The sequence below is a fragment of a genome (assembly GCF_019968955.1).
Source record: "MAG: Porospora cf. gigantea A chromosome Unknown PgA_NODE_90_length_42319_cov_352.742, whole genome shotgun sequence".
Taxonomy (NCBI): domain Eukaryota; phylum Apicomplexa; class Conoidasida; order Eugregarinorida; family Porosporidae; genus Porospora; species Porospora cf. gigantea A.
The window spans coordinates 19,072-42,319 of record NW_027151959.1 but is presented as its reverse complement, the minus strand read 5'-3'; the positions used below and the strand labels follow the sequence as shown (position 1 = coordinate 42,319).

Below are 23,248 nucleotides of genomic sequence, written 5' to 3'. Positions count from 1 at the left end.
TCTCTGGAGAGGAGCTTTCGAGGTGTGTCGCTGACAGTGCCAACGGCTGCGTGTCACCTTATGGAACTCAAGACAACCCTATTGAGAACCCCGATATGAACGCTCCAGTGCCTCCTGCCCCTGTTGACCTGTGCCGGCCTGACTGTCCTAGCAACTACTGTGGCACTAATGGTGTATGGCAGATCTGGCACGACTCCGCGTCAAGCAAGTGTTACTATTACAATGGCTCTGTTTCCACCTGGGAGAAGCCATTCTGAACATTTCGTCGGATTTGGATCGTTGGATTTGTTTTATATGATCTCGATTTGGTGTTTTGTGTTGGTAGTGTCGGATCTATCGCGTCAAATAGAGGGCGGAAGTGCCTTTTCGGCTATCAGGAGCAATTCCTCGTTTTGAGTCGTGGCATGAGACGATTGGCATTCATCTCGTCCGATTCGGAGGCACTACGGTCCCCAGACAGAGCAATCCTGGCTCGCAACATCCATGAGATCTCCCGGGTGTGCTTGTCACTAGTCGACACGCTGTATGAGGATGAAGAGGCGGATGAGGCGGATGAGGCGGATGAGGCGGATGAGGAGAGGAGAACTGAGATGTTTACCAAACTACGACGACTTCTGCATGTGCTGATGTCGTTCTCTGACGCCGCACTCAACAACCACAGGTGGACTGATCGCTTATGTCTGCCCAGCCTTTCCGACTTCGACATTCTCACCAATGAAAATGCCAGCCCCGTTGAGGCCAAGGAACCCTTCCCAATCACCGGCATCGCTGAGTCGTCCTCGTCGGGCTCTACGACTCAACAGGCGTGCCCACCCTTAGCAGACGTACCAATCGGAGACCCCATCACTCAAATCGCATCAGAGGCCACGAAGCCAACAACGATGAAGACGATCAATAAACAATCAGAGCGCAAGCGAAATTAAGCTTCAGACGTTCTAATTTTGTAGGTTTCGTAATATCAGAACCTCGTAATCTTCGACGACTCTGACACCTGACAGCCGATGAAAACCCATATAGATGCTAGCCCATTAAGGTTCGGGTAGGCCTTGCAGTAGACGTTGTAGATGGCTGTTTCGACTGGCAGGTTGATCAGACTCTTGAACCGAACGGAGTTCATCAGAAAGGAGTTCAACTGGGTCAGGTTTGTGGTGGCGACATGCATGGGAAACCCGATGAAGTAATGGTCTGGAACACCTGGGAACTTGCTACGGAACCAATGAAAATACTGTTCCTCCATGGCGTAGAAGTCCAGCCAGCCCAGCTTGTGGCACTTGTACGCGTATTCGTCGTCTTCTGTAGCTGGAGGTCGAAGCCAGTTGAAAGGAATGCCCTCGCGCTCCTCACCTTCGACGTCCGCCCCGCCAGTAGCGTCCTGGTCTTCCTCGGCACGCTGGGCTGCTCCGTTCTCTTCACCGTAGTCCTCATAGCCTTCTTCCTCCCACCCTTCCTCGTACTCCTCCTCCTCTTCAGCCTCTTCGTCAGACAAAACCTCGTTCTTGCCGGCTGCCCAATCAGTAGGCATGAGAATTCCGCCCGTTTCATCATAGTAGTCTTCATATCGGACATCAAATTCGCCTTCGTTGTCACTCTTGTGGCGGACCTTCCTGCGGATTCGTCGTTTTGCTGAAGGCTGCAGTTCGTCTTGGGACACGAACACATCTAAGGTTGGGTCGTTTCGGAGTTCTTCCAGTTGGTCCAGGAGCTTCTGGCGCTCGATGGTCTCTTGGGTTCGGGGAATGTGGACGGATCCGCTTCCGTTGGACATATCGCTCTCCGACCCGTACAAAGAGCTAAACACTCGGGATTTTACGAAACTCTCTAAGAAATTTCTCCAGAGGTAGCGAGATTTCACCGGATCCAGCGCTTCAGGATCCAACTTACGTCTCGGAAGTGGATGTGTCGCGCGTCTCCGCTTCTGACATTCCTCGATCTCGGTGTCTGAGTCTCCAACAGACCTTTCTTGGTGCCCGACGCCTTCTCCGTGGTCTCTTCTCATAAATGTGACCTTCTGAGGAGGCAGTGCTGGCGGCTGATTCTCCAAATCCATAGAATCCAGCCGTGAGTCGGAAGGATCGCACAGACAGCTGGACAAGCTCGACAGGAACATACCGTCGAAGGGAAATGAGAAGTTGCCTCTGTTGAAGGCAGCGAACGTCGTCTCGGAGGGTGCGGCTGCCTGATGGTCAGCCTCCTTCATTCGGTTAGTGTTCTCTGGATTCATCGCCTCATCGGGCTGGATTCTGTTTCCGACATCTTGCCACATTGCCTCGTCGAGAGCTCCAGATGCGGCTGGTGAAGGTGGACGCTTAAATTTGCCATCAGTGAATCCACGGGCGCTGGAGGCGGAGGACCAGCCCTGATGGCCCACTGGAGGCCCAGGGTCAAGATGCTGGTCCAGTCTCGATCGGAACTCCAGCATGTCGAACAGCCTGTGAACGCGATCTTCGAGAGCAGGACTGTTTTCAACAGGCGTGTCCATTCCACGCTTGTGGCGTTGGAGCTGGATGTTCTCCCAAATGTCGTTGATGATGTCCTGCTGGAGTTTCTCGAGCAACTTCTGGGGAGGTCGACCTCCAATTATGACGTCACGGTCTACAGGTGGCGGGAGCTGGGTGCCTTCTGGAAGGAAGGGCTTCCACAGGTTGTCATACTCCAGATCATACCCGATCAGCGCAGGATGATGGTTCTGGAGGTTACCCCACACGTTGTACATGTTGAACACCAAATCTACAGACGTGTATGGCACGTACGCCAAGGAACGATCGTAGTCTAGCAAGAATTTACGAGGGCAGATCGGCATTCCGCTCAAGTCATCCTGCATGATCTGCCTCATACGCTCGTTACGGGTCTTGTGGGAGTCGTATACGTCGATCAACGGCTTGGACGTGAGCTGCGTCTCCACGGTTTCATTTTGCAAGTAGTCCTCCGCGATGTCTGCGTCCTCGGCCCAGACAGCATACTCTCCAGGATAGTCCTCAGCTACCAGCTGTTCGCCGTAGTCCCACATTGCGTCCAGAAACTCTTGACTGTCTTGGGGGCCTTCGTAGTCGACGTCCTCCGGCAGGTATCCCATTTCTTCCTCCGTCCACATATATCGATGGGGAAGCGAATACCGCAAACCCGAGGTTGGCTCCCAGAATTCCACCCACCTGTCCTCGTGCCGGGTCATTACCCAGGCGTGCTCTTCGGTGCAGTCGTTCACTGTGCCAACGCATACGTAAGCGTCTACGCCCATGGCTATGAGTGCAGAGGCCAGAATCAGACAGTGGTCTTGAACCGAGCTCTTCCTTGATATGAAACAGTAACCAGGGCTTGTCCAACTACCCAGCGTCCCAATAGTTGACTCCGTCGGGGACACCACAAACGTGAATAGTCTCACCCAGGCCATCAGCTCTCCGTAGTCGCGCAGCTCCTGTGGCACGTTAATGGACGCAAGGAAGGACGTCAAGGGCACAGGGCTATATGTTCCAGGATGTTTCGAGATGGGAGAGAAACTGCGTGGATTGACTCCTCATGTCTCACTTTCGGGGTTTCGGGGCGTCGGGAAACCATTTGTAGTACGATACGGCCCAGCTAGACATTTCTCGTGCAAACCGCTGCCCGTTTGGGCCCCAAACGTCCTTCGCGTACCTCTCCATCCAGCCCGAATCCTCAACTGGAATATCTTCTGGGAGAGGGGGAATGAAGTAGGCTTCAAAGAACAGTATGGGTCTTGTAGGCGACTTCAAGCGACCGGACTTCACGTAGGCCCACTCCACACTTGATCCCGACAACTCGACTCCTTGGCCATAATAGATGGCCGTGCTGAGCTTCCGCTCGTAAACCGGGAGATCTCCCGAGGGTGCCTCCTCCGACTCCGATTCGCTGTCGTCGTTGCCCACGTAGCGAAAGGCAGCAGGTCGCCCGCCGAGTCGGCCTCCTGTCTGGGCCACGCCCTCAGACAGAGACCGTGATCCCTGTTGGGCCTTCGTCAGCAGGTCGAACATCGTGAGTCGGTAGGTGCCTAGCAACTCAGCCGTGAAGCCATCGTTGTTATCCCAAACATTCACCTCCACTGGACCCTTGGCTTCCAAGTCCAGGGCTAAGACGGGACGATTGCGAGGTTTCGTAAGATCTGGATGGAGTAGGCGCACGGGGAAGTAGAAGTTCTGGTTCCACTTGGGACGTAGGGTGCGTCTCTTGACGACTGATGTCTGTGCCATGGCGTCCCATTTTATCTCAGCCTTGGGGTTGGACGTGTACAGCTCAATGTCGGCAGCTGGAAGGTACTCTGCCTTGAACAGGCGAAAGACCAGGTACCTTTCCCGAAGGTCGAGTTGGTTCACTAGACTCGCTCCGGTCATGTCTTGTTCTGGCCGTTTAAGCAGCGTGTCTTCGTAAAAGTTTAGGCCTACCGACCTGAAGTAGAACTTGATCTCTCCTACTAGAGTGCCACGCACGAATACGTCACGATTACCAACCGCTCGTTTGATGGTCACTTTTGCGTGGGGGGTATCTTGTACGGTGCTGAACGTGAGAATTCCTCTCCCCTCTTCGACCTCGCGCCCGTCAGGGCCCACTACCATCATGCGTACGACTCCGAAGTGGTTCTTCATCTGGCTTTTCGTGCCAGTAAATTCGAAGACGAAGAGCCGCTCTCCCCAGTAGTCCGAGTCGGAGTAAGGAGACGCCATGCGGCGAACCCGCCCTCGAGGCGCTTCTGTCGACTCCAGAATGAATCGTCTACGCGTCGCGGCAAAATCCTCCACCTCTGGGTGATAAGTCCACGACTCAAAGAACAGATCGAATTGGAATATCTCCGACAGCTGGCTAGTAATCATGAGCTTGTTAACAAAGACATTCTTGCCATCACTAGGTCGTTGGTGTGTTAGCGTGATTTCTCGAGTGGGATCTAGCTCAGTGAGCTGCTCAAGGGTATCTATTTGCTGGGCATATTTCTCGTTGAATGTGGTTCTGCTTGCACTCCACATCTCTGTTCGAACTGAGAAGTTCTTCAGCATCTTGTAGGGCAGCTTGAAGTGCAGACTAGGGATGATTCCCAAGGGCGATGGCAAAGTTTTTATCTCTCCGCTCTTCAGATTGAACTGGGGCGTGTAAACTGACCGAGTTTTCAGGCCGCCAAAGAGCTTCTTCTGAGATTGACTCACGTGACCGAAGGTGAACACGTAGAACAAGGATTGTTTCTCGACCTCCATGTTGGCAACCACTAACTAAACACGAGCCTCATGACTCACTAGATACGTTCAGGGAGAATTCCCATTGACGGGATGCCAACCAAAAGTCGCGCTCGGCGCTTTCGGCGTCGTCCTCGTCCAAGAGATCACCCTCTGCAATGGCTAACGCTGCTAGAATGGCATCCTCATCTGTCTCAGATGCCGCCTCCTCTGATGATTCTTCCAGCGCGGCGAGATCTGCTGCAGGTGCATCCTTGTCTGCATAGGTAAAATCTGCAGGGTCCTGAAGTTGTTCTTGGCTGGAGTAGAAAGTGGAGTTCTGCATGAAGAGGTTGAACTCTTCCTCCATCGGAGCCAGGAACTGTTCCTTCTTCAAATCCTCCTCCGACGATGAATCATCTGTCTGTTCAGCTTTCTTAGCCGCATCGAACATTTATTTTCTTTGCCGGTGACCGCACAGGTAGAATCTATCTGGGCAGTGTGTATGTGCGATTCGTACGCTTGCCAATTCACGAAGCAGAAAGCTGCCAAAAGCAAACGCTGGAGGGTGGGTAGCGCTGGCTGGTCCTCACTCAGGACGGCTTGGTCGTGGCAACTCAGCGCCATGGGTATGTGGAAGTCGTTCTGTCCGAAGACGGCAGACAGCTAGACACAGCGCACCTACCTGGTTTCAATGCGCTGTTGTGAGTGCGAACAGTAGCAGGGATGCAGAGAAGACATCGTGGAGTTTCCGAGTTTTCTTGTTCGGGAGGTGGAGCAGCCGGAGAGGATCGCGCCAACAAAGAAAGCAGCTCTACATCGGCCATTTAAACCGCCGATGGTAGCTAACCCCACGATGACGTCTGCAGCGGGTCCGCGCCCCACCCGATATGACCATGGTCAAGAAAACACAAAGCTCAAGATTAAGGGTGTCGCACCTGAATTGGCGCGAGATCTGTTGATAAAGAGATACCACATGTCGCGAATGGCGCAATCTTCAGCTCTAATGGAGCCTCGATTGTCCGATTCTGATTTGGGAGAGTTGGAAGAGTTGTTGCCGTTGACTGAGGGAGTCGTCACAGTTGAAGCTACAAGGAAGCCTGAGGGAGCCCTCCATCAAGTGCACATACACCACTCAAGTCCGATAGCTGCCGAGAAGCAAGGGGGCTTGATACAGGGGTGGCATCTTAAACCTGCAGTCACCGACAGCAGACGCCCGGAGTTTGTCAAGTGGTTGCGGCGGTCCCAGAAGATGACTCTGGCTGCGTTGTCGCTGATGAGATCGGACAGCAGAGTCAGACCTCCAGATTGCTTCGAATCTCGGCGTGAGCTGGTGGAATACTTTCTACGGGAGCTCGGAGCCGTGGTAAGGCACACCGTCAACGAGGCGCTTGAACGGGGTCCCACCGTGGTACGCGATCTGCGAATGCAGCCCTTGCCCGAGGAGGTTGCCCATAGGTGTCGAAAGCGAGCTAAAACAACTAAACCAACTGACGGCCACATTGAAGCTCCAGCAACCGTGGATGGAGACACAGATGACCCCAACGCATTGTATCTCGATCTATCGGAGGCTGCGTCGACGACAGAGAAATGGAAAAGCAGCTTTCACAAAGGAAGTCTGTGGGCTCTCAGTACGACCGGAACCTTTGACATCAACTCCGGGTTTGTAGCTGTTGAGTCGCGAGGCCTGAATCCACGTCATCATAACATAAAGGTCGCCCTCGTCGCCGCCGAAGACAAGGTAGAAGGTCTCCTGGACAGACCCTTGACTGCTGCCTACGTCGTCAACTTCTCCGCGGTGATGGCCATGATAGAAGGGCTGGTGGCCTTCGCATGTCACTCTGTACTGCCTCGGCCGGTTTCTGCGTCATGGACCCCATCCCCCTTGTTGGCTGCCCAAGATTCCCAGTTATGTGTGAAGCACGCGACGCCAGCACAACTCACCAACAAGGGACCGTTGACATCAGAGGGTTTAAAGGCGATGGTGGAGGCCATTCGCGCCCTCCTGTCACTTTCCCGGGAGCAAGCATCGATCCTGTGGGAGGTGGGAGCTATGTGGTGCATGGGGGCTCGCACCCAAACCAACGTACTCGTGAGTGGAGTGTTTGGCTCCGGCAAGAGCACTGTGCTTGCTGGAGTCGTTTTTCTATTGGGTGAGGGGTGGAAAGAGAAGTGGACTCAGACAAAATCCTGGACCCTCAACAAAAACTATTGTTGTGCAGCGGGACCAACAAGGCTGTCGATTGCGTTGTACACAAGTTGATAGAGCTGCCCGAACCACCTTCTATTGCGCGCCTAGGTAAACTCACAGAGATATCACCAGATCTGCTACCGCTGGCCGCTGGGATCCAGTCATCTCACGAGGCCGCTTGCCAGGACTTTCAGAGGGCCTTCTCAATGTGCCCCAGTCACATGCAGGCTATACTTCGAGCTGAACATATGCCTCATTCAAAATCCGTGTGGAAATCGCGTCGAGTTATTGCTACAACGGCGCACAGTGCCCTGCTCTGCGAGACTCTGGAGACCCTGAAGGGAAGATTTCCGGTGTTGATCATAGATGAGGCCGCGCAGATCATTGAACCCATGACTTTGGCTGTGATGCAGCGACTACACTGTACGCTGACAGTACAGTTGGGAGACCCACGGCAGTTACCGGCCATTGCACCCGGGAGCGACGCGTTGGGAGTGTCTCAGCTGGAGCGGCTTTCCCGAAGTCCTACGAGCCTCTCAACGAAGGCCTGTGTCCTAGAACAGCATCGGTGCCACCCAGATCTGGCTAGTGTGTGCTCGCGTTTGTTTTATGAAGGCAAAGTCGTGGATGCGGCCAGTACAGCCACACGAGAGGCAGTAATACAAGAATGGGGGCCACTAGCCTGGATTCAGAGCGCTGGCGCCTGCCAAGAGCAAGGGTACTCGTTCTACAACGACCAGGAGTGCGCACTTGTCACGGATATAGTGCACGCACTGAAGCAGCGTGACGCCAAGTGCTCTGTGGGTGTCATCGCCTTGTATCGGGCCCAAGCTAACCAACTCGCGGCGCAAATTGACCTCTCTGACGTGGATGCGTCGACTGTGGACGCGTTTCAGGGTTCTGAGAGAGACGTCATTGTAATGTCTTGTGTTCGGAATCACGTCCCTTCCAGCCAACGTGAAGCCTTTGCAGAGTGCCCTAGGCGAGTGAATGTCGCCCTGAGTCGCACGAGAAGGCAATTCATACTCGTAGCATCTCCCCAGTTCATACAGGAGAGCATTTTATGGCGCGCTGTCGTGGCTTCCGCCCGTGTCGTCAGATTTCAGTGACCTGCATCTGATATGATGCTCATATGATAAGAGTCCCAAGAACTAGGAAGCCAACGACTCAATGAGCGCCACCTAATGGTGCGTTTTGTAGGTGCGGTGTGTGCGATCTCACTGACACTGACTCATGTGCATCTCCCGATAATTAGCAGTTTTTGTCCGCCGACAATGCAAAATCATCAGTACTCGGTTAAACTAGCTGGCGTGCGCTGTAGGTTTAACCCAAACGTATTCGGGTCCGTCTATGAACTCGCGCTGAGAAAACTTGCGAAACCATCCGAGGCGGAGCCGAAAAAGCTGCCTGGAGGACGCAAGCTGGGTGAAAGACTTAAGCTCGTTTTGGATCTCGATAACACACTGCTCAACGCGGTGTCAACAGCCAAGCTCAATGTTGGTGAGGTGGACTTGAACGACTTTGTGGTGGATGGCTCTCCACAAATGTACCTCTTTAGTCTGCCACAGCTGCCGGAACAGCGCTTCCTACTGAAACTGAGACCTTACGTCCACGAGTTTCTTGCCGAGGTGTCGAAGAGCTGCGAGTTGAGCATACACACGAACGCAACCCGCGAATATGCGGACGTCGTCCTGGCTGTACTGGACCCTGATAGGAGTTACTTCGGGGGCAGGTACGTATGCATTTTTTGTGCTCCTTCTCATTATGTTCCAGAGTTGTTGCTAGAGACCAGAGCGGATCGAATGACCAAAAGAAGGATCTTGACCGACTCTACGAATCATCCTCATCGAATGGAGATATATTGATTCTCGACGATCGCACAGATGTCTGGGACGACACCCTTCAGAGCAATATCATTAGGTGTGCTTTTTATGGTTATTTGGAACACCATAAGGAAAACTTCAGTCGGCGATACGGCCGTCGGAGCTTCCTCATGGCCAATCAGCTGCTAAGCACCTCTGCATTTGCAGACCATGACCAGCAGCTGACGTACTTGGCAACCATGATCACCAAGGTTGCTCGCAGGTACCAGGAATCTGCCTTAAACGGAGAACCCTTACACGTCCGTGCACTTCTTCGTGACGTCAGCTCCAAAATTCTCGCGCCTAGTCGTGTGCTGCTCACCGGTTTCAACAAGAGCGCCCAAAAGTCGACGTTCGGCTTCCACGATAGTGGTCCGAGATTCCGGCTGAAATTAACCGCTCTCGGCGCGGAAGTGGTGGACGACCCAGAGGACTCTTCCATAACGCATATCGTTGTTATGCGACAGACGAACACGACGACCAGAGCAATGTAAGGCCGTCTTCTTTTTAGGTTTTTTGTAGCATTTCTTTCCTGCTCTCACATGATGCCAGCTCAATGAATCCTGACGCTCACGTCGTCCACTCTCTCTGGGCCCTCGCCTGTGAAACGCTGTGGACTAAAGTTGATGAATCGCAATTTGCGCTTCCAAAAATGCCTCGCTCATGGGTCGGAAGCCCTAGCACCTTCCCAGACTACGACATCTTCGTTCCGTTAGCTGAAACCAACAGCGCCAGCCCCTACACCTCTGACCTGGACCAAAGCGGAAGCGACCCAGACGAAAACCCGCCAGCTAAGCGATTTAAGCACGCAGAGACTCCGTCGATCCCAATCGTGGAATGGGAAGGATCCGGGCCCTGGTCTAATGGGGCTGAGGTTTGGTCACCTCACCGCCGAACGCTTCTGTTGTATCAAGAACAAAGGCGAGGTCCGTCAGAAAGACCAGCAATTGTCGAGCCAAGACTAGCACAAGTCAGCACGTAGCCGTCCACAGTCCAAGGGACATACATCCGACACGATTCCGTCTGCCCACTCAGGTGTGGGGTATCCTCTTAGCTTGGAGTCGAGGTTGAAGATTACCTCAAGCGGGACGTCACAATGCTCTTTGTTGGGGCTTGCGTTGACGAAGGCTGCGCACGTTCGCCTGTTCTAAAGCAGCCCGTGCCTCACCACAGGCCTCTGATGGGGTGTCGTCGGAGCCAGGATCCAAAGGCGGCGTCGTTGACGCAGTAATGTGCCGGTGTTGCTGTTCTTTTTTGCAGGAACACTCCTTGAGCACTTGAAATAACAATGAGCCAATATGGTGTCATATGGTTTTCAGTTACACTCAAAAAAGCAGTCTGCTTGCGCGAATCAGTCAATTGTGACGTATTGTGGTTCGTTTACTGATTGACTCATCGTAGACATAAATTCGTCAATTTTCGTGATGGGTGCCGAAATTAGCTCCTGCTGTGGGAAGGATTCCACCACGGACGGCGCCGAAGTCACCGTTTCGCCGAAGAAGGTTCAGACCGCGACTCTGCAGAATGGTGAAAAGAGTGCTTTTGTTACGCGACTGGAGGAAGGCTTAACGGTAAATCTGATTCTTCAAGACCGAAGATCGCTGGAGTCGACGGTTAAAATGGATAGCTATACCAAAGCCCTGATCATCAACTGTGAAGTCAACGGGCACAAGAAAGTACGATCAATATTGGCGTCAGATGTGAAGCAAATCTTGCAGACCAAGCAGCAGTTGCGCCGAGTGGAGAGTCGAGCGAATATTGACGACATTGAGCTGTGGGTTCCGGGAAAAATCTTCATACAGGTGTGCGGCTCTTCACCTGCAGAAGAGCGGCAACTGCATCCCACTGTTTTTCCACAACGCGGAGGACAAGCAGAGTTTCGTGGCCGCAGTGCAGGAGTCGTGGGAGATGTGAGAAGTTACTTATCCTTCGTCGATTTTATCTTTAGACGATGGAGAAGGGAGGGAAAACATATCGTGCAGCACAGCAGCGTCAGCAGACACAGCGTGACAATGTAGAGGCTGGAAATTACCAACAGCGGGGACCATGCCAATCTGTCCAAACACGTTACCCGTATCTCCGGCACGTCAACGCAGGTCTCTGGGTAGTGCATAGAACAAAGCCGCGCTGTGCACTCGGAGCAGCGACCTTTCGATGCTATGACGACCTGTAGTCATCGTAAGTCACGCCCTCGGGATATGAATCACCTACAGTGAGAGTCTCGTTTGTGGCACCGCAGATGCAGTGGCAGAGATTGCCATAGTCGGCAGCCACTCGCAGAGCCAAAAGGTTAACAACGCCATACATGCGCATTATTCTCATTTTATAATAGGGATGTCGGGTCCGCCTAAGAAGTTTGTCGCCGGAACCCTCATATGGGTTCCGTGCGATGATCACGTGTGGAAACGGGCGGAAGTCGTATCGGCAGACGACAAGGTGGTCATAAGGACGGCAGACCAGAATGAAACGGTCTTAAACCCCAAGAGTCCTGTGCATCTGCAGAACACGCAGGAGATGGGCGAAGACGGTATCACTGGCTTGGACGACCTGACGCAGTTGATACATCTCCACGAACCTGCCGTCTTGGATTCACTTGGCACGCGGTTCGACATCGACAGGATCTACACCTACACAGGGCCAATTCTAATTGCTGTCAATCCCTTTAAAAGCATTCCAGGGCTTTATGATGAGAGGAACCTTCGTTTTTTCCTGGAGAACCCGCAATCCCAGCAGGCCAACTCCAAACGAATTCCCCATGTATTTTCTACAGCTGAGGCAGCCTATGTTGGGCTATGCTCTCGACGTGCATGTCAAACGATTCTGATTTCCGGAGAATCAGGAGCGGGGAAAACTGAGTCCACGAAGTTCGTGATGAAGTACCTGGCTCTGGCCGGAAGCCCCGATTGGGACAATCGCTCTCAAATCGAGAAGCAGGTACTACAGTCGAATCCCCTGCTTGAGGCCTTCGGTAACTCGAAAACGCTGAGGAATGACAACTCGTCACGCTTCGGGAAGTTCATTGAAATGCAGTTTCAACTCGAGAGAAACCGTCAGGGAGACGAATGCGGTCGACTGGCTGGAGCACGTATCCACACGTACTTGTTGGAGAGCGTCCGAGTCTGCCATCAACTCGAAGGCGAACGAAACTACCACACTTTCTATCAGGTGTGTACCGCATTTACCAAGGCCGTAGACGGCGTATACGAGTTTCCTCAAATTCTTGATGCTGCCGACTGCATTCCTATGAAGGTTGACCTCTCCAAATTTGGCACCTCGGACGAGTACTGCTATTTGACAAAGTCCTCCTGCAGTCGCCTCGCTCGCGTTGACGATCTGGAGGAGTTCGAGCTCACCATACGTGCCATGCAAACCATCGGAGTCCCTCCAGAGGAAATCCAGGCGGTATACAATGTGGTCAACGCCGTTTTGAGGGTCGGGAATCTGGAGTTCGCTCCGCACCCCGACTACAGCGACCAGTCGACCTTGAGGTCAGGACGTGAGGACGTCGAGATGGTCGCTTTGCTGTTGGGTGTGGAGGTGGACACTCTCATCGCTGCTCTCTGCATTCGGACGATTCGCATGAAATCTGAGGTGTACAAGAAGCCTCTAACGTTGTCTCAGTCTGAGGACACTCGAGATGCACTGGCCAGGGCACTATACGGAACCATGTTTCTAAAGATCGTTGAGCGAACCAACGCCAGCATTGGGTACCGAGATGACGTGTCGCTCTTCTGCGGCGTTCTGGACATCTTTGGCTTCGAATGCTTTGACACGAACAGCTTTGAGCAGCTTTGCATTAATTTCACCAATGAGAGGCTTCAGCAGTTCTTCAACACTTTCATTTTTAAGTGCGAGGAAGAGATCTACAAGAGGGAAGAAATTGTCTGGGACCCTCTCGACTTTCCCGACAACCAGGATTGCGTCGATATTCTGCAAGGACGACCGAACGGTGTCTTCCCAATGCTGGACGAAGAGTGCCTTGTTCCGCAAGGATCTGATATCGCATTCTGCAACAAGCTCAAACGGCAGCACGACTCACATCAACGTTTCTCGATCATCAAGACGAGGCCTGACTGGTTCATCATCAACCATTTTGCAGGTCCTGTCGAATACTGTTCTGACAACTTCCTTGAGAAGAACCGAGACGTGCTGAGTGCCGACATAGTGGACTGCGTGAAGGCTTCTGAGGACAAGTTCACCTCCGAACTCTTCACGCGATTCCTGGACAGAGGAGCTAAGAGCGAGGATCAGCAAAGCAAGCGCAAACAGTTGGTGACGGTGTCACTAGAGTTCCGACAGCAGCTGAACTACTTGATGGAGACGGTGGATAAGACTGAACCGCATTTCATCCGGTGCATTAAGCCAAACCCTCAGAATATGGCTGACCTCTACCATCGCCCATCAGTCACTGAGCAATTGCGGTATGGAGGTGTCCTACAGGCCGTGCAGGTGTCGCGGGCTGGCTACCCTGTGAGGCTGCCCCATGACGAGTGCTTTGCTGAGTACAGAGTGCTCCTCTCGCGTGAGGTTAGACTCCAAGCTGAAGCTGCACCTGATCATCGGACACGCGCGAAGATAATGATGGACTACCTGAATGACCGGCACAGTATCCCAAAACCACGGTTCTCTGATACTGCCTGGGGTGTGGGAAACTCCTTGGTGTTTTTCAAACACGAGGCATTCGAAATACTGTCCGCTGCTCTGGTAAGTCTAGTCTATCTCTCTCCTTCTCATATGCTCCCAGAGTCTACGTCGCTGCGAATGTGCGACAACTATCCAACGATGTTTCAAGGGCTCTCTCCAGAGACAGGCCTATCTCACGATGCGGCGTAATGCCATCCTCATTCAGGCCTTAGCTCGAGGACGACAGGCGCGAGTGCGCGTCTGTCGACTCCGACAGCAAAAGGCAGCAATGCGAATTCAGCGGCACCGTCGGATGTTTGTTATGAGACGCGAGTTTCTACGCATCAAGGACGCTGTGGTATTTATCCAGTCTGTCCAGCGGGGTCATAAGGCTCGAGTTTCATTCCGTGTTCTAAGACGGGAGCTGATGGCCCTGAAGATACAGCGGTCATATCGAATGAGCGTTCACCGACGCGCATTCCTGGCACGGCTTCGTGGCGCTCTGGTCGTTCAAAGCCTATGGAGGAGGAAGCTGGCCCTTCGCCAGCTGAAGGAGCTCAGAAAGAACGCTCGGGACACGACGCTTTTGCAGCAGCAGAAGGATGTGCTGACTGAGAAGGTTCGGCAGATGCAATTAGAACATGAGCGGATTGCTGAAGAGGCGAAGATTGCAAGTATTAAAGCTGAGCAAGAGAGAGAAGAAGCGACGAGGCGTGCAATCGAAGAAGCCACAAGAATCGCCATTGAAGAGGCGAAACAGAAGGCGTATGCTGAGGCGCAGATGCAAGCATGTGTAATGGGGCACAAGGAGAATCTGGTGTCTCCGGTTGACATGCAGGTGCTGTCGCAGAAGGACGAACAGATCGAGCTATTGCGGAAAGAAATTGAGCTCATGAAGACGAACCACGAGCAACAGGTGCGAGATCTCCAGGAACGACTAACTCTTGCCTCGACTGAGACACCCGCTTATGGAACCGTCACAGATGAGGATATCGAGTCCAAGAGGCTACAGCTGGCAGGGATCATCGAGAAGATCTCAGCGGCGCAGCAGACTTTGACAGATATTCAGGAGAACTGCGACGACAACGACAGGCTTCGCCGTAAGACGACTGCGTACCCAACACCGGCATCGGCAAGTGCTGTGCAGATTCTGAGGCAGGGGATCACCAATCTCTTCGGAGGAGGTGACCGAAGCAGTCGGCACCAGCACAATCTTGCATCTATGGTGCTCTTACGGCCCTCGCTTCTGGGGACTATGGGTATGCTAGAGGATAATCGCGGTCACGAGAAGACGCTGCTCTCTAGCGGGGAGCTGCGCCCCGTTCAAGAGGTTCATGACCTGGACTCGGCGATTACCTACATCTGTTTCGGTCGGGAGGATGAATGTCGCGACTATATTCTGTTGGCAGTTGGTGGGAAGGATGGGACTGTATACGTGTACCGATGCAACCGAACTGACATGGAGAAGAAGTCTTTCGACGAGGAGCATCCAGAGCTTTCCACAGGACCGGAGTCGGCAAAGCGCGAGCTGCGCAGTGGTTCGAGTTTTTCGGGTGCCGCCTACCAGCAACACATCAACTTCCACAGCAAAATGTATGGCCACTCCAAGGCCATCACGTCGATTTTTTTCTCGGCTGACGAGGATTATCTGGTTACCACATCTGTAGACCGGACGGTACGATTCTGGTCAGTGGAGTCGGGTGACATGCTGAAGGTGTTCTCAGATAGTTCACCAGCGCTGGTGGCTGTGTACTTGCCTTTCACTCCGAATCTGTTCGTCGCAGCTAACTCCAACGCTATTCTGCGCCTCGTCAACATCCAGAACGGTCAAGTCTTGCAGAAGTTGAAGTTCGAGTCGGAGGTCAGAGCAATGCGCTTTGATTACTACGGCGTCTACTGTATTGCGGGGACGAAAAGCGGATCAATGCACGTTTTGGAGACGCTTGACGGCTCCCAGCTCAAGTTCCGTTTCAAGATTGGACTTTCCAAGGCGGCTATCACCAACATCACTTGTTTTAAGCCCATGGAAGGACCCCCCTGTGTCGCCGTCAACTGTTGTGACTCTACTTTATCGCTGGTGGACTGCGTTTATACCGCAGACGCCCGGTTGCAGAACTTAACGGTCAAGCAGAGGTTGCGAATTCCGCAGTCTCTGCTTCCCTTACGTTCCTGCTTTAGCAGTTATGGGGGCGGTTGGTTGGTATCGGCTTCAGAGGATCGTGATGTTCACGTGTTCAGCATGGCGAAGAAGTCTAATTACAAGAACCTCTGTCTCCGTCACCACCAAGTACCAGTGCTTACCGTGGCCACGAACAAGCAAGGCACACTGCTGGTCAGCGCGGACAGCTGCGGGAAGATGGTGCTTTGGCGAAGATTCGATTTTTCTCACTTGCGAGAAGAAGTCGAGTGCGTGTTATGAGAACATGTATTCTACTAAGCGTTGAGATAGGACGAGTTCACATCGGGGTAAGAGAACATGAATTCATACGACAAATCAGGGCATGAAAGGCAACGCAACACGCAGCCCCGGCCCTTTGCGCGGTGCCGCCGCGATGGCGCCGCCACTGACTGGAACTCCCGAGTCCGTCAGACCGCAGGGATACAGGTAGGACACTGTGCGGTGACCGTCATTGTTCTTAGCATCTCGCGCGTTTTGCTTTCGGCAAATGTGGAAAAGCGTATTGATGACCTTGTTGCGCGCTTTCGCTTTGCGGACCTCCAGGTTAAGATCCGCCTCGTTGTTCATCTTCTGGATGAAATCTTGCTGTTGTTGCATAATCTGGTCTTGCAGGTTCTGGTTCTTCTGCCAGTCCTCACGGAATTTTTTCTCCTTGGTGTACGCCTCGTCAACTGTGCGTTGGTAGGACTTTAGCTGAGCGAGGTAGGAATCCACGAACGAGTCGAGTGCTTGGTGATACTTCGCGTTTTGTTCCTTCTGCAGCATCGTCATAGTGCCCACCCACTGCTCGCAGTCTTGGCCAGCGAACTCATGCAGGCGACGCAGTGTCGCCACCGCCACCTTTTTGTATTCCTCAAAGGTGATCTGCCCTCTGAGTCTGAATCCCCAGACGCGACTATAGGCCGCGATTTCATTGAAGTTGATCTTTCCGTTGGGATGGCAGATACGAGTCAACTGCTCCAGCAGTCCGAGCTGCATTACGTGGTGCCTGAGGACAGGCTCGAGTTCCACGATCTCCACCAGGCCGTCAGCATCTGCATCCATACATTTGAAAGCGGTTGCCAAGACGATCTGCGGGAGATAAGAGGTGCGTGGAACGTAGGACCTACCTCCATGCCTTCGTAGAGCTTCAGAGTGTCCTGAAGGGTCTCATCTTGAGAGAACGTCCGGTCTGTGAGACTGTGTTGTGCACCCATAGCGAAATGCTGCTTTCGGTGCACACGGTGAACTAAGCTTTATTGGGAGATAAACTGGGCCAGGGTGCGTTACACACTACTAATCATGAAGTATCTCTGGTGAATCTTAGGCGACAGGTATGACTAGCATGACACCATTTGTGCTGCCCAATATTCAGCCGATTTCGCGAACGTGTGCATGGGCTCGTCCACGTAAGGCATCTGAGGGAATCTCATGCAGGTCAACCCCGATCTCTCGAGATCGGCCGCCGAAGTTCGATGGGTGCCCTCAAGCGAGGAGAAGACAAGACTTCCATATGCCCGCTGAGTGGAATCCATTGCTTTCAGGTATCCTTGGCAGCGAGACCGGCGACTTTCAGAAGCTGGATGAATTCGAGGAGGGTGATCTGGATCATGCGGCGAACACAGATCCTGCGGCGCAAAGAATAATGGACGCCGTCGAACGCGACCTGCTTTTTCAGGATGACATCAGAGCCAATCTCCAACGCAAGCACCCCAAGCATATGATCAGCGAGGGGTACGGCATGGTCACCGTAGGAGGTCGCATGGGTCTCACGTAGATATCGGGCTTTCGCCTCTTCGCCCACGACCTTCCCTGCAGTCGTCTGTCACAACGCTGGTGTGAGTTGCCAAGGTTCATCAGACACAGATGGACGATGGAATATGGGACTTGCGGTTGTTAACATCCCAGTAAAACGCCGCTCGGAGGACAACGCCGTTGTCAGCCGATTTCTGCAGCCTGTCAACGACCATTTCCTTCAAACAAAGCTAGCAAAGTAGGTTTGTTTTTGCATACATTTTAATAAAAATGATTGGGATAATCTATCAGCTTTTTCCAGGGCTCTTTCGGACGACATGACTGAAAGCCTTTCAGTGGCCGATTCAAACCTCGAGAAACCGGCACTACAGGCCCTTCTGGGCTGTCCGTCGACATCGTCGCCGTTCCACGACTTGTTGACATTCAACCCTGCTAAAACTGAGGAGCTCTTGAAAGCTGGCGCCATATATCCGTTCCTGCTTCCAGCCGTGGAGCCAACGGTATTCAGTAAGCTCTTGGTTTGGTCGTGACCCAGTGTTCGGAGGCGACATGTCGCCCGCACAGCAGATGCCCTCCGCCGTGGAGGAGCTTTGGGAATTCCGCCCTATGGATATGCTTGTCAGAGAAGAGGCAGCGCTGACGCTTACCTGCAGCTCGTCAGACGAACTGCTGTCACACATGCTCTGGGGTGAAGGCGGTTCGTTTACTGACTTCACCTACGAAAGCAAGGTTATCAAGTACCCCCACGGTAAGCCATGGCCCGACAAACGGCACACCTTCTTAACACTCGAAGATGGCTGCGGGTTCCTTGTTTTCGGCGGGGAAACCATCCACCGTACGGCGTACATCCACGACTATACCCTGGCCAACGATCTATGGAGATATGACGTGCCCTCGAGGGGTTGGACGCGCATTGAAGCGGGGGGGCGGGCACCGCCTCCCCAGATGGGTGCTCTGGGCATTCTACACAACCGCACTGTCTATGTCGTTCAGGGCATGACAGCCCAGGACCTGACGGTCGAGTCCGAACGGCCAAATATGAACACGCAGTACGATATCTGGGACAAAGACTTGCAGGAGGCTTCATACTACGTCGGCGCAAAGAAGGCGACCACAGGCTTTTTTGGTGACAACTACTGGAAGGGAAAGAGAACTAGGAAACCCGCCGTGGACAAGGGCATGGTCCTTTGGCGTATCGATCTCGATGCCAAGTCCCCAGCCTGGGAGGAAGTGACTACGCAGGGCGGGTACGTTCCTGTTGCGCTGGCTACCTGCAGCGCAGCCGCGCGGGCGTCTCGGAAGGCAGCCGGACTGCCGTTCGACTACTTCCACCCAAGCGCCACCGAATGCAAAAGCATGATGCCCAAAACACGCGGGTGCTGTGTGGCTCTGTACCAGGATAAGCTCTACATCTACGGTGCTAACCCTCCTGGGTACTTTCGACCGATCGTCTGGATCGCCGTGTTAGACCTCTTCACCCTCCGTTGGCGCTGGATTCCTCTGCCGCCTGGTGCCGCCTACTGGGCTAGGGGAGTCGTGTTGGGAGAGAAAGTGTGGTTGCTCTTCGGGACCAGCACGCTTTCTATGTTCAGCTTCGAGGACGAGACCTATCAGTCTGTGGCTCTCCCCAAGAAATGGAGGAACGTCCTGCGACCGGGATCCCAAATCACGGTTCTAGAGTCGCCGCAGCTCCTAGAGTATCGTGGTTTCGTGCGCACCTCAGACAGAGTAGCCAACCGCTTCGAGCTGCGCATGAACCTGTTGGTATGGGGGGGCGTAGACAAACGCGGCATCTGCACCAATAAGCTTACACGAGTAACAATCCTCATCCCGGAGGTCATGCGAGAAGCACTGCTACCTGTGCGGGTGCACTCACACAACCCCCTCAGCTATCCGCTGGTAATCGATGTGGAACCACTGTGTGGGATGAGCAACGAAAAATGGACACACCTACTGGAATCGACGCTCTATCTCAGAGAACACATGGATCAGGCGGAGCGACGGCGGCTGGAGAGGTGGATGGTGATTGCACCGATGCTGTGCCTGAAGTGGCAGTCACGTCGCACCCGCGAGTCGTCTCGTAGTTTAATTCGGGTTCGTGACAAGACTCCAGACCAAAAAGCTGAGGCTGGCGATCGACTGCTACAGCAGCTACTGCAGCTGGTAAGTTCCGGCCTGGACGCTAACACGCTATTTGCGCCTCGTAGCCGTGTGCCCATCAATGCACCGTCCATGACGCTCCAGAAGGCCCTCAACGAAATGTGAGCCCCTTCCATAGACCTCACACAGTTACGTACTCGACCACGACCGAACCACACTACTGACGCTGCGGCTGATGCATGATGTCGTTCGCGAACGGGGAGACACCATAAACTCCCTCGAGGGAGAACTACATCGCACGCTAGCGCTCACAACAGAGGACCGGCAGCGTATGCAGCTGACTACGCAGACGGCAATGGTGGAGGTCGGCAGAATCCGAGAAGACTATCGGCAGTTCGTGAGTCGCGAGGATGCCTCTCACACAGCTCGAGTGGCATAATGAAAAGACGGGAGGAACACCGGACATCACCGTAGAGAACATAAACCAACTTCGTTAAATCCTAAACTTCACGAAGATACTCCTTGAAGGCTTGGAACTCCTCGTCTACTAAACTTCACAAAGCATACTCCTTGAAGGCTTGGAACTCCTCGTCTACTAAACTTCACGAAGCATACTCCTTGAAGGCTTGGAACTCCTCGTCTACCATGTCCTGCAGCTCCGAGAAAAAAGCTTGAGCTTTCTCTGGGTTGCTCTTCATAATACTCGCGAACATGGTCGAGGCTTCCAGCATGTGACCCTGCATCTCCTGCTCAACTTGCTTAACAGACTTAGAGGTGAAATGGGCGGCCATCGGTTCTTGATTGGTGTCAAAGAATTCCTTCATGATTTGCACCGCCGACTTCACACCTTTGGCTTTCAATGTAACATTAGCAAGCTCAAGTGCCTCGGTGTACAGAGCCGTCACAGGGCGAGAGGGGTTGACCATCGATAATATTCAGAATTGCTCATTGTTACGCAAACCCCACATCCTTTTCACCACAAGCCACAACGTAGTTCCAGCGCAGTCTGTAGCTTCCGAGGGTCCGCACCGATGGTCATTTCCAGCTGTTCCAGATTGAGACTATCGTCCTTGACCTTGAACAGACTGAAGGTGGGAAGCGGCGTGCCCGTGTAGCCACACTGAAGCTCGGCGTCCACGTCTACCTTCACGAACAGTCCGTCAAACTCTTTTGCCAGTCGCTCCACTGTAGGGGCCACTCGCTGGCAAGGCACACACCAGGTGGCATGGTAGTCCACTACCAAAACCCGATTCTCGAGGAGGGCTTGGGCCTTCAACGTGTTCCAGGTGGACTGGGAGTCCACCACGGTAACTGGGGAATCTGAAAGCTGGGCTCCCCCCACTCGTGCCTCGACGTTGGTGGTCTTGCCGAGCACATGCCGTTGGATCAGGTTCCACAGATACTTCGCGACCAGGGACAGGACTACGAATACCTGCCAAGGACTAAAACATACACCTCCAATGCAACAGGCCATTCTGCGATTTATCGGTGTGTTTTTATGGGTGAGGGGCTGCCACTCGATACTGTTGTCTCTGCCCACACTACATGACTGCCTAAAACGAAATATTACAACCTGCTATCCCATGGTGCTTGTCAGAGACCTCAACTCCAAAACCCGGTCTATCCTCAATGTTGGATACGTGCACGACAAGAAGTGGTTCTTCGAGATGAAGAAGGGTTCGGCCGGCCCTACCTACACTCAGACTGTTGCTGATGGCGTGGACAAGTTCCCAGTCGTCACCAGTGTGGTGCGTGCGCCATTAAACAAGGGCTCAGTTATGGGCAAAGTCGGAGGAGACGGTAGTGGGTTTGTTGAGGTCCGCATGCCTTTGGTTGCCGGAGTTACCGGTACTGGCAAGCTCACGAAGTCGATTAACAAGGAGGGGTCCGAGACTTTCGACACGGACGTTAACCTTCAGGTGAAGGAGGGGCCGCTTGATTTGACCCTCGCCCTGAAACCCGTGTCTGGAAAGTGGTCGGCCGATGCTGGACTTATGGAGACGTTTAACTGCCGCATGGGAGGAAGTATGCAGGTGGGGATCGCCGGTTCTGTGTCGGGGGAAATGGCGGAAGTTAGCGGATCTCCATCTGCAGGACTGTCCTTCGGACCTCCTGAGTGCTGCGCAGGTAACGGAGCGTGGAAGGTGATGCTAAACGGAAATACCAAGAAGGTTACGTCTTCTTTCTGGTCCCGTACTGAGTTGGCGGCCTTGAAGCCAACAGAGGTGGCAGCGGAGGTCTCCTATGACTTGGAGACGAAGGCAATAACCTCCAGCGTCGGAGGCCATGTGTTCTTCACGGCGGACAAGTCTTCGAGTTTGAAGACGCGTCTGACCGACAGTGGGAAGGTGGCGACGGCATACTCCCAGAAATTGGACAACTCTCTCAACGTTACGGTGGGAGCAGAGGCCGACCTGCGCAAGGAAACCGTCTGTTATGGTATGAAGCTTTCCTTCTCGGCGTAGAATTCGTATAACCTTTCACCTCAGGTGAATCTAAACCACAAATACGTACGTAGCTATAAGAAGGACTGAGGCAGTCAGCAGCATGCCGTTAATGAGCTTGCTAACGTCTTTGTTGGCTTGGAAAAAGTCCTTCGGCGACTGACAACTCAGCATTACCTTACGCGCCAGATGAGAACAGACCGCCACGATAACGCCGAGAAGCAGCATAACACCGGTTTGGGAGACACTCAGATCCTTGGTCAGGGCTGCACGGAGTAGGAAGAATGCTTCTGTTATCATGAATAACTTCACTCCGGGCAGGCAGCATCCTAGGGCTTCCCAGACTTCTTGGAGCGCCATTTGGAAGGCGCTGCCTGCGTTGTGTCTGTCAGTGTGTTTGCAAGTCAGTGCAAACTTCTCGGGCAGCCCCATAGACTGACGAACGAAGTAGGCGCACGGGAACTGGAATCGCCGTTCACTATCTGTCCGACAAGGTAGCGGCTTCCAGAACTCGCCACATGGCGGGCGGAGTGTCGTCACCAACTGCATCCAAGAGGACCATTCCACTGGCAGAGGCACGGTAGGCAACAGTATTCCAGGTATGGCCGTAACCGTCATGACGTCAGGTGGTTGATCCAACTGGCATCGGGTTGGGCGTCTCTGATGCTCGCAGTTTCGTGACGTCTCCAGACAGACTCGGCAGGCGGATACCGTCAGCGGCGACTGCTTGCACGGCGTACGGAAGGGGAATGTGACGTTGGAATGACCAACCCACTGCCTTGGCGGTGTGGATTTTACTGCTGGCGCGGACTCGGACTCCACAATGCAGGTCGTAGGCAGCAGAAGCACCGCTCGAAGCCGTCGTGCACTCCAGCCTCGTTGCTGGCAGCGCACTGCCCGCATGATTATCTTCAAAATCACCTGGTTTGAAGAATGACATAGAAACGATAGTCAATATATCG

General features: G+C 53.4%; 14 protein-coding genes across 24 annotated transcripts; 8 read left to right on the top strand and 6 right to left on the bottom strand.

The window, feature by feature from the left end:
- Positions 1-404: 404 nt before the first annotated feature.
- KVP18_001161 (uncharacterized protein) lies at positions 405-923 on the top strand (the record flags this gene model as incomplete). Its single annotated transcript, XM_067950893.1, has 1 exon — positions 405-923. One exon carries the CDS (start codon positions 405-407, stop codon positions 921-923), a length of 519 nt encoding a protein of 172 aa, XP_067805808.1.
- Positions 924-958: 35 nt separating this feature from the next.
- KVP18_001165 (uncharacterized protein) lies at positions 959-5,607 on the bottom strand (the record flags this gene model as incomplete). 4 transcript variants are annotated; one of them, XM_067950898.1, is made up of 3 exons in its annotated part: positions 959-3,494; positions 3,523-5,206; positions 5,235-5,607. In XM_067950898.1, the coding sequence occupies 3 exons, from the start codon at positions 5,605-5,607 to the stop codon at positions 959-961; spliced, it is 4,593 nt and encodes a 1,530-aa protein (XP_067805813.1). The 4 variants fall into 4 exon arrangements, with proteins under 4 accessions (XP_067805813.1, XP_067805812.1, XP_067805815.1 ...); XM_067950897.1 differs by lacking the exons at positions 3,523-5,206; positions 5,235-5,607 and having other exon boundaries at positions 959-3,388; XM_067950900.1 differs by lacking the exons at positions 959-3,494; positions 5,235-5,607 and having other exon boundaries at positions 3,519-5,195.
- A 51-nt stretch (positions 5,608-5,658) lies between these two features.
- On the top strand, positions 5,659-8,453 carry KVP18_001170 (uncharacterized protein; the record flags this gene model as incomplete). Of its 2 annotated transcripts, XM_067950911.1 has the most annotated exons (4): positions 5,659-5,721; positions 5,751-5,857; positions 5,886-7,306; positions 7,336-8,453. In XM_067950911.1, the coding sequence occupies 4 exons, from the start codon at positions 5,659-5,661 to the stop codon at positions 8,451-8,453; spliced, it is 2,709 nt and encodes a 902-aa protein (XP_067805826.1).
- Positions 8,454-8,528: 75 nt separating this feature from the next.
- KVP18_001166 (uncharacterized protein) lies at positions 8,529-9,700 on the top strand (the record flags this gene model as incomplete). Of its 2 annotated transcripts, none has more annotated exons than XM_067950902.1 (2): positions 8,529-9,076; positions 9,118-9,700. In XM_067950902.1, the coding sequence occupies 2 exons, from the start codon at positions 8,529-8,531 to the stop codon at positions 9,698-9,700; spliced, it is 1,131 nt and encodes a 376-aa protein (XP_067805817.1). The 2 variants fall into 2 exon arrangements, with proteins under 2 accessions (XP_067805817.1, XP_067805816.1); XM_067950901.1 differs by having other exon boundaries at positions 8,619-9,076.
- A 158-nt stretch (positions 9,701-9,858) lies between these two features.
- On the top strand, positions 9,859-10,188 carry KVP18_001174 (uncharacterized protein; the record flags this gene model as incomplete). The annotated part of the gene is made up of 1 exon (XM_067950916.1): positions 9,859-10,188. The coding sequence occupies one exon, from the start codon at positions 9,859-9,861 to the stop codon at positions 10,186-10,188; it is 330 nt and encodes a 109-aa protein (XP_067805831.1).
- A 442-nt stretch (positions 10,189-10,630) lies between these two features.
- KVP18_001172 (uncharacterized protein) lies at positions 10,631-11,120 on the top strand (the record flags this gene model as incomplete). Its single annotated transcript, XM_067950914.1, has 2 exons — positions 10,631-10,980; positions 11,009-11,120. The coding sequence occupies 2 exons, from the start codon at positions 10,631-10,633 to the stop codon at positions 11,118-11,120; spliced, it is 462 nt and encodes a 153-aa protein (XP_067805829.1).
- A 4-nt stretch (positions 11,121-11,124) lies between these two features.
- Positions 11,125-11,319, bottom strand: KVP18_001159 (uncharacterized protein; the record flags this gene model as incomplete). Its single annotated transcript, XM_067950889.1, has 1 exon — positions 11,125-11,319. One exon carries the CDS (start codon positions 11,317-11,319, stop codon positions 11,125-11,127), a length of 195 nt encoding a protein of 64 aa, XP_067805804.1.
- Positions 11,320-11,540: 221 nt separating this feature from the next.
- Positions 11,541-16,248, top strand: KVP18_001168 (uncharacterized protein; the record flags this gene model as incomplete). 3 transcript variants are annotated; one of them, XM_067950906.1, is made up of 2 exons in its annotated part: positions 11,541-13,910; positions 13,951-16,248. In XM_067950906.1, the coding sequence occupies 2 exons, from the start codon at positions 11,541-11,543 to the stop codon at positions 16,246-16,248; spliced, it is 4,668 nt and encodes a 1,555-aa protein (XP_067805821.1). The 3 variants fall into 3 exon arrangements, with proteins under 3 accessions (XP_067805821.1, XP_067805822.1, XP_067805823.1); XM_067950907.1 differs by having other exon boundaries at positions 11,541-14,039; XM_067950908.1 differs by lacking the exon at positions 11,541-13,910 and having other exon boundaries at positions 14,143-16,248.
- A 75-nt stretch (positions 16,249-16,323) lies between these two features.
- KVP18_001175 (uncharacterized protein) lies at positions 16,324-17,204 on the bottom strand (the record flags this gene model as incomplete). Its single annotated transcript, XM_067950917.1, has 2 exons — positions 16,324-17,079; positions 17,118-17,204. 2 exons carry the CDS (start codon positions 17,202-17,204, stop codon positions 16,324-16,326), a joined length of 843 nt encoding a protein of 280 aa, XP_067805832.1.
- A 178-nt stretch (positions 17,205-17,382) lies between these two features.
- KVP18_001158 (uncharacterized protein) lies at positions 17,383-20,339 on the top strand (the record flags this gene model as incomplete). 4 transcript variants are annotated; one of them, XM_067950888.1, is made up of 8 exons in its annotated part: positions 17,383-17,396; positions 17,425-17,737; positions 17,765-17,825; positions 17,854-17,980; positions 18,044-18,249; positions 18,278-20,003; positions 20,032-20,239; positions 20,268-20,339. In XM_067950888.1, the coding sequence occupies 8 exons, from the start codon at positions 17,383-17,385 to the stop codon at positions 20,337-20,339; spliced, it is 2,727 nt and encodes a 908-aa protein (XP_067805803.1). The 4 variants fall into 4 exon arrangements, with proteins under 4 accessions (XP_067805803.1, XP_067805800.1, XP_067805802.1 ...); XM_067950887.1 differs by lacking the exons at positions 17,383-17,396; positions 17,425-17,737; positions 17,765-17,825; ... (1 more) ...; positions 20,032-20,239; positions 20,268-20,339 and having other exon boundaries at positions 17,868-17,980; positions 18,044-18,272; XM_067950885.1 differs by lacking the exons at positions 17,383-17,396; positions 17,765-17,825; positions 17,854-17,980; ... (2 more) ...; positions 20,032-20,239; positions 20,268-20,339 and having other exon boundaries at positions 17,501-17,764.
- A 105-nt stretch (positions 20,340-20,444) lies between these two features.
- KVP18_001163 (uncharacterized protein) lies at positions 20,445-20,768 on the bottom strand (the record flags this gene model as incomplete). The annotated part of the gene is made up of 1 exon (XM_067950895.1): positions 20,445-20,768. The coding sequence occupies one exon, from the start codon at positions 20,766-20,768 to the stop codon at positions 20,445-20,447; it is 324 nt and encodes a 107-aa protein (XP_067805810.1).
- A 47-nt stretch (positions 20,769-20,815) lies between these two features.
- On the bottom strand, positions 20,816-21,316 carry KVP18_001156 (uncharacterized protein; the record flags this gene model as incomplete). The annotated part of the gene is made up of 1 exon (XM_067950883.1): positions 20,816-21,316. One exon carries the CDS (start codon positions 21,314-21,316, stop codon positions 20,816-20,818), a length of 501 nt encoding a protein of 166 aa, XP_067805798.1.
- A 109-nt stretch (positions 21,317-21,425) lies between these two features.
- KVP18_001171 (uncharacterized protein) lies at positions 21,426-22,307 on the top strand (the record flags this gene model as incomplete). Its single annotated transcript, XM_067950913.1, has 1 exon — positions 21,426-22,307. One exon carries the CDS (start codon positions 21,426-21,428, stop codon positions 22,305-22,307), a length of 882 nt encoding a protein of 293 aa, XP_067805828.1.
- Positions 22,308-22,337: 30 nt separating this feature from the next.
- KVP18_001162 (uncharacterized protein) lies at positions 22,338-23,189 on the bottom strand (the record flags this gene model as incomplete). Its single annotated transcript, XM_067950894.1, has 1 exon — positions 22,338-23,189. One exon carries the CDS (start codon positions 23,187-23,189, stop codon positions 22,338-22,340), a length of 852 nt encoding a protein of 283 aa, XP_067805809.1.
- Positions 23,190-23,248: the final 59 nt, after the last annotated feature.